The sequence below is a fragment of the Armigeres subalbatus genome, chromosome 3 (genome assembly GCF_024139115.2).
Source record: "Armigeres subalbatus isolate Guangzhou_Male chromosome 3, GZ_Asu_2, whole genome shotgun sequence".
Classification (NCBI taxonomy): Eukaryota; Metazoa; Arthropoda; class Insecta; order Diptera; family Culicidae; genus Armigeres; species Armigeres subalbatus.
Window position 1 is genome coordinate 321,464,612 of NC_085141.1, and position 12,868 is coordinate 321,477,479.

General features: G+C 38.4%; 2 protein-coding genes across 2 annotated transcripts; both read left to right on the top strand.

The window, feature by feature from the left end:
• The first annotated feature begins 1,078 nt into the window (after positions 1-1,078).
• Positions 1,079-2,042, top strand: LOC134220991 (uncharacterized). Its single transcript, XM_062700166.1, has 2 exons — positions 1,079-1,237; positions 1,303-2,042. Exons 1-2 carry the CDS (start codon positions 1,165-1,167, stop codon positions 1,953-1,955), a joined length of 726 nt encoding a protein of 241 aa, XP_062556150.1. The 5' UTR covers positions 1,079-1,164; the 3' UTR covers positions 1,956-2,042.
• Positions 2,043-11,915: 9,873 nt separating this feature from the next.
• On the top strand, positions 11,916-12,862 carry LOC134220993 (uncharacterized). The gene is made up of 3 exons (XM_062700168.1): positions 11,916-12,035; positions 12,096-12,296; positions 12,358-12,862. Exons 1-3 carry the CDS (start codon positions 11,960-11,962, stop codon positions 12,768-12,770), a joined length of 690 nt encoding a protein of 229 aa, XP_062556152.1. The 5' UTR covers positions 11,916-11,959; the 3' UTR covers positions 12,771-12,862.
• Positions 12,863-12,868: the final 6 nt, after the last annotated feature.

Here is a 12,868-nt window from a genome sequence, read left to right on the forward strand (position 1 = left end):
AACTTCTGTTTTTTTTTTTTTTGATAAAAGATTAACTAGGGTAGGTGTACCAATCGTCGACAAAGTTGAGAACAACTATTCTTAAAAATATAAATAAAAGGCATGTAGATGGTGTTGATATGTCAAATGAAATGTTTTACTTCCTGCTAATTCGTGATAGTGCCCAAAATAGCTTAATCCATAATAGGAACGCATCTACCAGTTGTAGCACTATTCTTAATTTTGATTCCTATTATAGCAAATACCATTGTTTTCTTATGGGATTGGCCATAATAAGACTACCAGTGGAACAACTGGTGCAAAGGAGGACAAAAATTAAGCTAAATCATTTTTAACAATTATGTTTTGTTTGTAAGAAGAAGAAGAAGATGAAGGTGTTATCGTGTCATATAAATATGGTTCCCTAATAAGAAAACGTTTTGTGGTGGTATGATGTGCAAACATTTAGCTTCATCTCATAATGATTTAAAAAACAAAGGTTGAATTGGTCCTTATCCATTAATTTTCGGTTTTAGCTTTCTACGATTTTCATGCTTCATGATTAGCACATCTAATAACTGATATCCCTATTTAAGATGCCATGGAGAAGCGTAAAAAAGGTTACCATCAATCATGTCCAAAGCAATGAACAAGAATAAATAAGAAATTGATTTCAAGAGTTGATTGGTTCTCTATACTTCTTATGATATTCTACGTTGTTTTGGTGCATCGTATATACTATTTATTTTTCGTATCTATCTTTCTATTATGGAATCTTCTTATAAGAAGTTATTCATATTACCACTGATCATGATGATCGTGCAAAATATATATTTAGAAGGAATCGGCTGCAACGCTCCAGGCCTTCCCGAAAGCGCCTCCCAACATAACTGGAATCATATGGGGAATCCCGAAATAAAACATACCAGCGACCAGTTTCAAGAACCAGCCACACCTCACATGCTGCGAAATCACTGGACCGCCCGCTAAGGACTCTGCGAAAAAAAACGACGATGCACATCAGCTGTTATAGCAAACCAGTTGACCGGCTCGTCACGCATCAGTTCCAGGTGAAATTGGGCAGCCTATAAAAATGACACGCAAAACTCTCCCATCATTCATTCTTTCCCTATTTGGCGAACGAACATCGCACCTCGAATCTGATAATTGAAAAATCTGCGCAAAATGTTTAAACTGGTGGCTTGTATTGCAGTGTTGGGACTAGTGGCCTGTTACGACTTTAAAGATTCTTTCTACAGTAAGTATGGTGGATTGTGAAGTGCGCAGAATTACCAACCTAACGTGAACCACTTTTTTTTCCAGATGAACTAATTCTGGAAGATATTCTGGACAGCGAGGACACTCCGACAATGATGGACCGCTTCAAGCGGTCCACCGCAGAGACGAACGATGACAAATGCAAGCGTCACCATCATAGACACAGATGTTGCAACGATGCAAACGATGAAAAAATGGAGAAGTTCCACGAAACCCACAAACAGTGCTTAAGTGAGAACCGTTCCAATGGACGATCGGCACGTGGCAAGTTCAACCCAGTGGATATGTTCGATTGCGAAAAGATGAAGAAAATCAAACAGGACCACATCTGCGCGATGGAGTGCGTGAACCGCAAGTTGGAAACCGTCGACAAGGAAGGTAATCTGGTGGACCGGGAGGCGCTGATTCAGTTCGCCAAGAATAGCTTGGCCGCCGATATGTGGCAGGAAGACGTTCTCGGGGACATGGTTGATGCTTGTTTGAAGGAAGTCACAGATAAGACCGAAAAGTTGAAGGCATCCGGCGAACCAACGACCTGCAACCCATCTTCGTCGATCTACGGATACTGCATGTGGCATAAGATAACATTGGCATGCCCGAAGGAAAAACAAGTCACGTCCAAGAGGTGCGACAGGATGCGTGAAATGTTCGCCAACAAGGAGGTAGTCGATAACAACGATGTTGATGATGATAACTAAGCAGTTTTCTCGATTGGTTCGGATAATTCTTAACTTGACAAGTGGCACACGATTTTAAATAATAAACAATGTGTTGGAATAAGCATATTGAGACGTACCTAATACATGTATTGAAAGATGACAGTCCAGCTCAGTTACAAAAATATTCCCATAAAAAATTACTGAAATATAAATTGAAAATTTTCCATTGAAACTCCCGTGATGATTTAAAAAACCCAACTTAATTCACCGAGTAGTAATAGTGCCTTTCCGCATTTAGCCAAGACACCAACCTTATATGGTGCTAATATGGTTCAATAAACCATATTCTTTATAACTTTTAAACCCAACGGTCGATCGTTATCAATTTCAATAGTGATCAACTAGGCTTTTCCCCCTGTTGAATGCAACCTGTTGCGAGAAGATCGGTTGAGGATTACTATTTGAAAAGTTATCTAATGTTTTTCGTAGCTTTTATGCACACACACATACACACACATACACACACACATACACACGGACAGACAGACATTTACTCAGCTCCTTAAGCTGAGTCGATTGGTATATAATACTATGGGTCTCCGAAGCATCTATAAAAAGTTCGTTTTCGTAGTGAAATGATAGCCTTTCGATACAACTTTGTTGCACGAGAAAGGCAAAAAAAAACATCTGATAATTCCGCATAATTTTCCATGGAATAACCAAATAATGTTCTCCGGTAATTTAGTTGACTTTCCGATGGAAATATCGATGAATATGGAGTACAAATTCCGTAAACATCCCGAGAAAACCCAAAAAATTTCACCTGTCATAAGACGAGTTTAAACAATCCCATTGAATTCCACCACTTAATTGTATCCTGATAGATACGTATTTCGACCTCAACAGTAAGGCCGTCTTCAGTGTCTTGTACTTGACTCGACTCAGTACAAGACACTGAAGACGGCCTTACTGTTGAGGTCGAAATACGTATCTATCAGGATACAATTAAGTGGTGGAATTCAATGGGATTGTTTAAACTCGTCTTATGACAGGTGAAAGCATTCCACTAAAAAGCTCAAAATAATTTTCTTACCAAAAAATTTTCGTGTGGAATTTTCTAAGGAAATTCAGGAAATTTTCTCGGGCAATTCAGAAAAAGTTTCCAAATCAATTTATTTTTTTCCTTTTTTTTTTAATTCCTTGTTAGAGTGATTTTTCTTAATTTACAGTTCTTAGAGATGAACTCAAAGAATTTCCCGATATTTCAAATAAATTCTAGTAGTTTCCAAAAAATCATGTAAAAAATCTGAAGAACATCCCGCGGAAATTTAGATGAATCTACCATGGAAAATCTGGTAAATTTGCAGAATAATTTCCGGGCAATTCCAATGAAAATTTCTAAGAAGATTTTGATCGTGCAAATTTTAAATTATTTCCCGTAGCAATTTAGAATCATTTTTGTGGAAAGAAATTTAATTTAAAAAAAATTGGTATTAATTTGAAAAGAAAGTCAGAATTAAAAGTGCAAAGTATATTTAATCAAAGTCGAAGGAGAATTTGTTTGTTTTTGCTACTTAAACTGGATTAGATTGGACATTATTTTCGATTTAAAGACTGAATCACCTTTTTATTATTTGTTTTAGATACCGCAACACTTTTTTTCGTATTAGACAAACTTGCAGACCTTTGCTAGCTCGTTACTGAAAGATTATTATAATTATTGTATTTTTCCTTGCAACAAAATGACAGCTTTCGTGATTATTTTCCAAGGATCTCATAAATGTGTAAAATTTATCCACAGTATTAAAAGCACGTGCTTTCAAAGCATTCACCGCCAGAATTCACCACGTGGCGGCCAATTTTTTTAAAAATCAAAGCTTTTTTTCTTGAGGTATTTTTTTTCTTAGGCGACTATCTAGCGCTTATTTTTTATTGGGCTCTGGAAAGTATCCTTGAAAATGAATCTATAGCATATTAAGCCAAAATCAATTGATATCCTCAAAACAGTAAATCATGGATCAACGTAAAAAATATCATTTTTGGGAAAGCATTATCTGTGAAGGCCAGCTCTTACCTTACTGTCTCCCAGTACCAGAAATAGGAACGAAACATCCATTTATTGTCCATCTGTATAATTATTAGACACTTCAACGTACAAAAAAATGTTGGTCTCCCAATGCAGTATCGAGTAAATTTGCCCTTGTCCTTGACGGACGTGCCGAAATCCGACAATTATCACCAAAATAATGGACGTCATAGATCCCGCAAGTTATATATAAGATTGCTAACGTCGTATATGTTCGCGTAAACAACATCTATTTTGCTATGACCTAACAGCTAATGTACCGATAAGTACTAGGAAGAAGTGTCCAACCAATGTTTGTGACGAAAACAAACATTTACTGAAACATTATGTAGGTATAATAAAAAGCTAAGCAAATTAGAGAATATGATGGAAAAATATATTAAATGCTCTAGTTCTTATGCTTCTACTGCAGTGGTCCCCACCATGCTTGGTATCAAGGGCCACACAGCAATTTTGAGCTGTTGAAAGGGGCCGCCGTATTATTTTGTTTTTTTTTAGTTTTGCATATTGCATATTACAGAATATTGTATATTTTTATTCCTGTAAATCTTTAACAAATAAAATATGTTTGTGGTGTGTAATGTTTGAGATTCTGAGCATAATCCGTTCGGAAACCAATCAATAAGGGATTCTGCACAGACTCCGTTTGAAAGTTCTGAACAGAATCTATTTGCAATTCTGAAAACAGAATTCTGAACAGAATCCATTTGGAACTCTGAACAGGAAACGTTCGCGATTATGAACAAAATCTATTCGAGATTCTAAGCACTGAAAAATACGGAGCATTATTTTTACCTGTAGTTCAACATTTTGCTCCTTAAAATCTGCGATTAAATTTGCTATTATCATAACCCTGAGCGGTAACGTTTGTTTTGTTTGTTTGTTTGTTTGTATATTTGCGACACGTTACACCAGGAGTAGTCCATTCGTGTCGGAGGTAACATCATGATCATAATGATGTGAACCTGTCATATAATGCTTATCTATCAATGGGCCACATGTAGTGTATTCTCAGAAATCCTTCGCGTGCCACAGGAAAAGGCTTAGAGGGCCACATGCAGCCCGCGGGCCGCACTTTGGGGATCACTGTTCTACTGTCCCACCCCACGTTTTTGAAAGAAAAAAGTCCTATTAGTAGTCGATTTATATGCATGGAAAAAAGCATTGAACCATATGCTGATATGCTGTAAAACAGCCACACCCAACCAGGGGATGGCAGATTTTAATACAGTTCTGCATAAGTACCTTACAGAAACTGTATAATAATTGGGCATATACAATTCTGTAAGCTTTATATACAAATATTGTATTAAAATAATACAGATTTGTATTATTTTAATACAATATTTGTATAAAAAGCTTACAGAATTGTATATGCCCAGATTTTATACAATAATTCGGCACCAACATTTCATAAGGGCGAAACTGCTTTTGTAAACAAAAGCTTCTCACGTCTATGGTGGGTTAATTTGTGCTCACCCACGTAATCCAGCACCATTAAATGAAACAAGAGGATTCGGTGATTCCATCAGTGGTATTGGATTGCGTGGGTGGGCTCAAATTAACCCACCAGAGACGTGAGAAGCTTTTGATTACAAAAGCAGTTACGCCCTTTTGAAATATTGGTGCCGAATCGTCAGATTTGTTTTTTGGGTGCACAATTTAAAAAATCCGTTGATGTCTTCTTGGCTTTGCAGAGCTAGGTGTTTCTGAAATCACGTGTAAAACATGCTCTTTGTGAATAAATACGAAAACATTTTTTCTGCAATGCTCCACTTTTACAAAATCAAAAAAAAATCTATTGGAAAACATAATCATTTATGTACATTCTTATTCTCATAGGTTCTCATAGAATATAATTTGGACAGCCATGTTTGTCACTCAGCCGTATTCTGACCGAATTAAATACTTCATTTTTAGTACATGATTGCATTGGTATCAAGTGAACAAACAAAAATGTCAACCAAGGTCTAGTGGATAACAAAAACCCCAGATTTAAATGTGACTGACTAATAAAGACCGAAACGGGAATCGGGAGTGCTACCCAAGTCAACCGTCTCCCTAAGCCATGAAAACAAAGCACAATGGAAAATTCCCCAACCAGAAATGGACAATTTGAACTTTTTTGCTTTACTTTGATCCACAACAAAACTACGCATCTCATTCAATGAACCTATCAGAGTGTGAAACCGATTGTTGACATGAATGTCCACAATGGATGTTTATTATTTACTATAAGCGATTTATTGAGGAAATTCCCAAAACAAAAACTGATGGGTAACCCCAGAATGGACTTTCATTACTTAAACAGAATATAAATATTATTGGATTATGTAGAAGAGCAATTGCAATAAATCACGCAAAAAATTATAGCGGATGGATACAAAAATGTAGGTTCTTCTACCTCACTAGATGTGTACTTCAGTTTCTAATAGTCAGATGTTGCCAGTAGAAAAGAATATAAAATTGTCCATTGAGGAGTATTGGTGCCGTAATTTTCCCAGGGTGTTCCACCTGGATGAGAGTGTCACCGTGCCTCGTGCAGTAGAAGGAAGGGGCGTCACTGATTCATGTTTCCCAGATCCAGCAGTTACGAAGATAAAGAGAGGATCGCATCGAGGAAGAATAAAAAGTTGCTTTTCTATAATAAGTTTTTGAAAAGTAGCTTGAGACGCAGCACCATCAACTGGAGCTGGCATATATCGACAAACCGGCTTCGAAGACGCGGCTGGTGCGGGGTGAACTGTTTTTAGAAACTATAGGATTCATAATAGCCGGACTGGGTAATAGCTACGAACAACTATCGGCAGATTTTTTTTAAAGCTTTATTTAAAAAAAAAAGAGGTCTTACTACATCTCATATGTCTGGATTTGAGACGCAAGTGAAAGACAATTACTCGGAGGACATAATTGGGTTGAAACCGCAGCTATGGACATCGTGGAAGCCTTGGTGGATTCGGCAGACCATGTGATTCAAACTCCAGGACGATTTGGAGATCTTACTACATCTCATATGTCTGGATTTGAGACGCAAGTGAAAGAAAATTACTCGGAGGACATAATTGGGTTGAAACCGCAGCTATGGACATCGTGGAAGCCTTGGTTGATTCGGCAGACCATTTGATTCAAACTCCAGGACGATTTGGAGATCTTACTACATCTCATATGTCTGGATTTGAGACCCAAGTGAAAGACAAATACTCGGAGGACATAATTGGCTTGATACCGCGACTGGGGACATCATGAAAGCCTTGGTTGATTCGGCAGACCATTTGATTCAAACTCAAGGGCAATTTGGAGATCTTAGAACAACTCATATGCTTACATTTGAGATGCAAGTTAAAGACAAATACTCGGAGGAGATATTTGTGATGAATCCGCGGCTGAGGAGTCTTGGGAATTCTTGGATGACCAGGAAAGGAACGGTTGCTTAAGGCATATTGAGTTTGGTTTAACAGATCATATAGAGCATGAACCATTCAATAAAAGAGATTACAGCCCTTCGGTTACGCGGGTACACCTCAAGACCTATATTGCAGGGAATTCTTGTATGACCTGGAACGGAAATTGGTTCAATATATCAAATTGGGCATAAACCATTTTTTACAAGAGATAACAGCTCTTTCTAGACCTTAGGTCCCCGGTTACGCGTGTAGACTCCAGGAAATTATTGGATGACCTGGAACGGAACAATTGTTGAAGGCAAATGAGGTGTATACAAAGCATTTACTTTGGTCTTTGGGTTTCTAAGAGTGCCTTCTTATAGGCTTTGGATGTCAATTCTTTTTACGTCACGTGCCGTAAAAAGGAGGCCGTAAAACGAAGTGACGTAAAAAGAGGGTTGAGTGTAAAATGGTCCCGCAAACCTAATATGTATCCCCTATTGTCAACACGATGTCAGGCTATTTGGCTTAATGTCGTTTGGCCGAACGCCATTTGGCCGAATGTCGTTTGGACGAACGAGTCGTTTAGCTGAGTAGTTAAAAAATATGACCTCAGATAACGAGTAGTGAAGAGTGAGAAATAAGAAGTAGGGGGCCTTTCACAAATAACGTAACGCTGTGGGGGGTGGGTCAGGCCGAGCGTTACGATCCATACAAAAAAAATTAAACCAGACAAAAATGTTACGTGGAGGAGGGTGGGGACCAAAATCATCAAATTTAGCGTTACGTAATTTGTGAAAGAACCCTAGGAAGTGTGAAATGAAAAGTGGAAAGAGAAAAAAGAACTGAGAACTGAGAGCAGAAAGCTTCATCCTTCGTCCTTCTTCCTTCTTCTTTCTTCATCCTCCCTTCTTTTTTTCCTTTTTCTCTCTATTGCTTTCTTCCTTCTCCCTTCTTCTTGTCTCCTCCCTTTTTTCCTTTTTCCTTATTCTTTCTTTCTTTTTCCTTCTTCCTTCCTCCTTCATCCATTTTCCTTCTTTCTTCTTTCTTTCTTCTTCTTTCTTCTTTCCTTGGTTGATTCGGCAGACCATTTGATTCAAACTCCAGGAGGATTTGGAGATCTTACTACATCTCATATGTCTGGATTTGATACGCAAGTGAAAGAAAATTACTCGGAAGACATAATTGAATTGATACCGCGAGTGAAGAAATCATGAAAGCCTTGGTTGATTTGGTAGACCATTTGATTCAAACTCCAGGACAATTTGAAGATCTTACAACATCTTACATGCTAAAATTTGTGACTCAAGTGAAAGACTAATACTCAGAAGACAAAATTGGGTTGACACCGTGGTTGGGGGAACCATGGTAGCCTTGGTTGATTCATTAGACCATTTGATTCAAACTCCAGGACAATTTGGAGATCTTACAACACCTCATATGCCTTGTTTTGAGATGCAAGTGAAAGAAAAATATTTAGAGAACATTTTGGAGTTGATACCACGGCTTAGGACATCATGAAATCTTTGGTTGATTCGATAGATCATTTGATTTAAGCTCCAGGACAATTTGGAGATCTTAGAACATCTCATATACCTGTATTTGAGACGTTAGTAAAAGACCAATGCTCAGAAAACAAAATTGGGTTGACACCGTGGCTGGGGACATCGTGAAAGCCTTGTTTAATTCGAAAGAATACTTGATTCAAACTCCAGAACAATTTGGCGATCTTAAAACGTATCATATGCCTGTATTTACGACGTAAGTGAAAGACTAATAATCGGAGGACATAATTGGTTTCATATCGCGGCTGGGGGCCTTGGCTGATTCATTACACCAATTGATTCAAACTCCAGGACAATTTGGAGATCTTACAACACCTCATATGTCTTGTTTTGAGACGCAAGTAAAAAACAAATACTCAGAGAACATAAATGAGTTGATACCACGGTTTAGGACATCGTGAAGGCTTTGGTTGATTCGATAGACCATTTGATTCAAACTCCAGGACAATTTAGAGATCTTACAATATCGAATATGCCTGTATTTGAAACGTTAGTAAGAGACCAATACTCAGAAGACAAAGTTGGGTTGACATCGAGGCAGGATACATCGTGGAAGCCTTGGTTGATTCTGTAGACCGTTTGATTCAAACTCCAGGAAAATTTGCAAATCTTAAAACATCTCATATACATGGACTTGAGACGTAAGTGAAAGACAAATATTCGTAGGCAGGGCCGGAGGGGCCGTGGCCCCGGGCCCCCACAAATCTTATGTACCAAAATCAATCTCTTTTGTACATTTTGGGGGCCCCACAAGCTGTCGGCCCCGGGGCCCCCTTCCGGCTAAATCCGGCCCTGCTCGGAGGGCATGAGTGGGATGATACCGCAGCTGAGGACATCGTGCAAGCCTCAGTAGATTCGGTAGACCATTTGATTCTTTCTCCAGAACAATTTGGAGATCTCATATACCTGGACTTGAAACGCAAGTAAAAGTCTAATACTCGGAGGGCATGATTGGGATGATACCGTGGCTGGGGGCACCATGGAAGCCTTGGTTGATTCATTTCACCATTTGATTAAACTCCAGGACAATTTGGAGATCTTACAATGTCGAATATGCCTGTATTTGAGACGTTAGTAAAAGACCAATACTCAGAAGACAAAATTGGGTTGACACCGAAGCTGGGGACATCGTGGAAGCCTTGGTTGATTCTGTAGACCATTTGATACAAACTTCAGGACAATTTGCAGATCTTAAAACATCTCATATACCTGGACTTGAGACGCAAGTGAAAGACAAAGACTCGGAAGGCATGATTGGGATGATACCGCGGCTGAGGACATCATGCAAGCCTCAGTAGATTCGGTAGACCATTTGATTCAAACTCCAGGACAATTTGGAGATCTTACAACTTCATACATGCAAGAATTGAAGACGGAAGTGAAAGACAAATAATCGGAGGACAAAATTGGGTTGACACCGAAACTGGGGACATCATGGAAGCCTTGGTTGATTCGGTGGACCATTTGATTCAAACTTCAGGACAATTTGGAGATCTTACAACACCTCATATGTCTTGTTTCGAGACGCAATTGAAAGACAAATCCTCGGAGGACATAATTGAGTTGATACCACGGCTTGGGACATCATGAAGGCTTTGGTTGATTCGGTAGACCATTTGATTCAAACTCCAGGACAATTTGGAGATCTTATAACATCTCCTGGATTTGGAGAGATCTTACAATACCTCATGTAAGACGCAAGTGAATGTATTTGAAAGTATCCTCACTATCAATAAATTAAGTGAAGTACTAGAAATTTTAGCAAAAATTCTTTTTACGTCACATTCGGTTTACGTCCCCCCAATAAGTGACGTAAAAAGAGGGTTGAGTGTACAAAAAAGCCAGGAACGTAAAGCTAGTCTCTATATATAAAAACCTTATATTTGGGGGACAATTGTGACTTCAATAGGAATGATTTTTTTAATTTTTATTAGACTTATTCACTTCGCCAGCCCATTGGAGATTCAATTTTTTTGTTTAAAAGCCATCCGTTTCCTCATAGTAGTGCGACGATATGACACCTAAAACTATTTTATCCAGGACTAAAATAAAAACTCTCCCTGAAAAATTAGATATTTCCCCTGGGAAATTAGGAAATGGCCAGTAGAGAAATCAGGCTATGAGCAATAAATGAATATGAAATTTCCACAACAAAATGCAAAACTTCAAAAAAAAATTAAAATTTTTCCACAGAACAAAAATAAAATAGCACTTTTAAAAGCAAAAATTGCAATTATAAAAGAAAGAATTTTCCATGAAGAAATCAAAATGTAGCAATAAAACTGAGCATTTTTCTATCGATGATCCTTTATTTCAAAGCGTTTGAAGTTCATGGATAAATTTTATCAATTTTATTGTTTTTGTATGTCTTTATGGATATTTTCTTATTTTTGTATTACTCTTTATTGATTGTTTTGTAGAAATTTTATATATGTGGAAAAAATATAACGGTTCGACACTAAATTTCCGTAAATTTTCCACAAAACAAAAATAAATTAGCACTTTTAAAAGCAAAAATTGCAAATTGCAAAGAAGAATGTTCTTTAAAGAAATCAAAATGTTCCACGAAAAAAAAATATAAATTTCGATAAATAAATAAATATTAGCAATAAGCAATTACAAAATTTTTCACAAAATATAGGGGAACTGTTCCGTTTTCCATCTCACTGAACATATATTCATCTCATCGCAAACCAAAGAAATACAAAGATGGGATGGAAATAGTAGCTAAGGGATGAAGTGCCGAACCGTTCCCCCATGTTCTATATGGTTGGTTGTTTGATTGGTTGATTGAGAAATGATAATAATTTATCCACCCTTGGAGAGATAATGCTTACAATATGCTCAACTGAACCGGTTTCACTTGGCGCCTGCATGGAAGAAATAAAATTCCCACGCACTTTCCGCGGAATCTTTCCTCTGCTTGCAGTCTAACTAGACGGTATATATTGCTGAGTAAATCCAGTTACAGGAAACATTCCAGCAAAGTGCATCTTCCTAGACACAACCATGAGACGCTTTTTGCTCCTTTCAACTTTTTTAATCGGTGCAACGATCTGCTACGATTTCGAAGATCCTTACTTCAGTGAGATATATACAACGATTCGAGAAGATTCTCAGTTTACTTGTATTTGTCTACTTTCAGATGACCTCCTGTTGGAGGATTTGATGGTTCTACAAAGTCGTCCTGCCTTGACCAGATCTTCCGAAGATGGGGAAAGCCAACTGCAATACACTTGTTGCGATTACCTGAACGAAGAAAACTTCAATAAATTACAACAAACGCAGATTGTGTGTTACGTAGAAAATACTCTGCTTAGTGCCATGAAAACGAAGTCCGGTAGAGGCAAGTTGAACAACACTTATGAAGATATAACCACTTATTACCCCGACTCTTCCTTCAACAGCGGTCTCCCCAGTCGATATGTTTTCCTGCGACAGGCTCACCAAATTAAAGGAACAATATATCTGCGCCGCGGACTGCGTAGCTCGTAAAGAAAACATAACCGACTCAAGTGGCAATCTCCTAGGAGCGGACGTTCTCGTTCCTTTCGTCACCCAGTACTACGCGCCAGAGATCTTCACCAGCGAGCAAATCAAGGAATTCGTCGACATCTGCCTGGAGGGAACGGCCGTCGAAATATCCACTGCGCCCGATGGTAAGTGCAATCGTTCGCCGGCCCAGTTCGGTTACTGCATGTGGCGCAGAACGATCCTAAGCTGCCCGGCGGAGAGACAAGACACCAGTCCGGCCTGTGATAATCTGCGCGATAAGCTACTGTATCAGGAGGCAAAGTACCTGGCGGACGAGACACCGTAAGCTTATCCGGAAATGTAGATACTAACCGTTTTCGGTCGATCCAAGGTGAAGAAGCAGTTTGTTGTGATTACGAAATATATGTGCAAAACAGTTGCTTT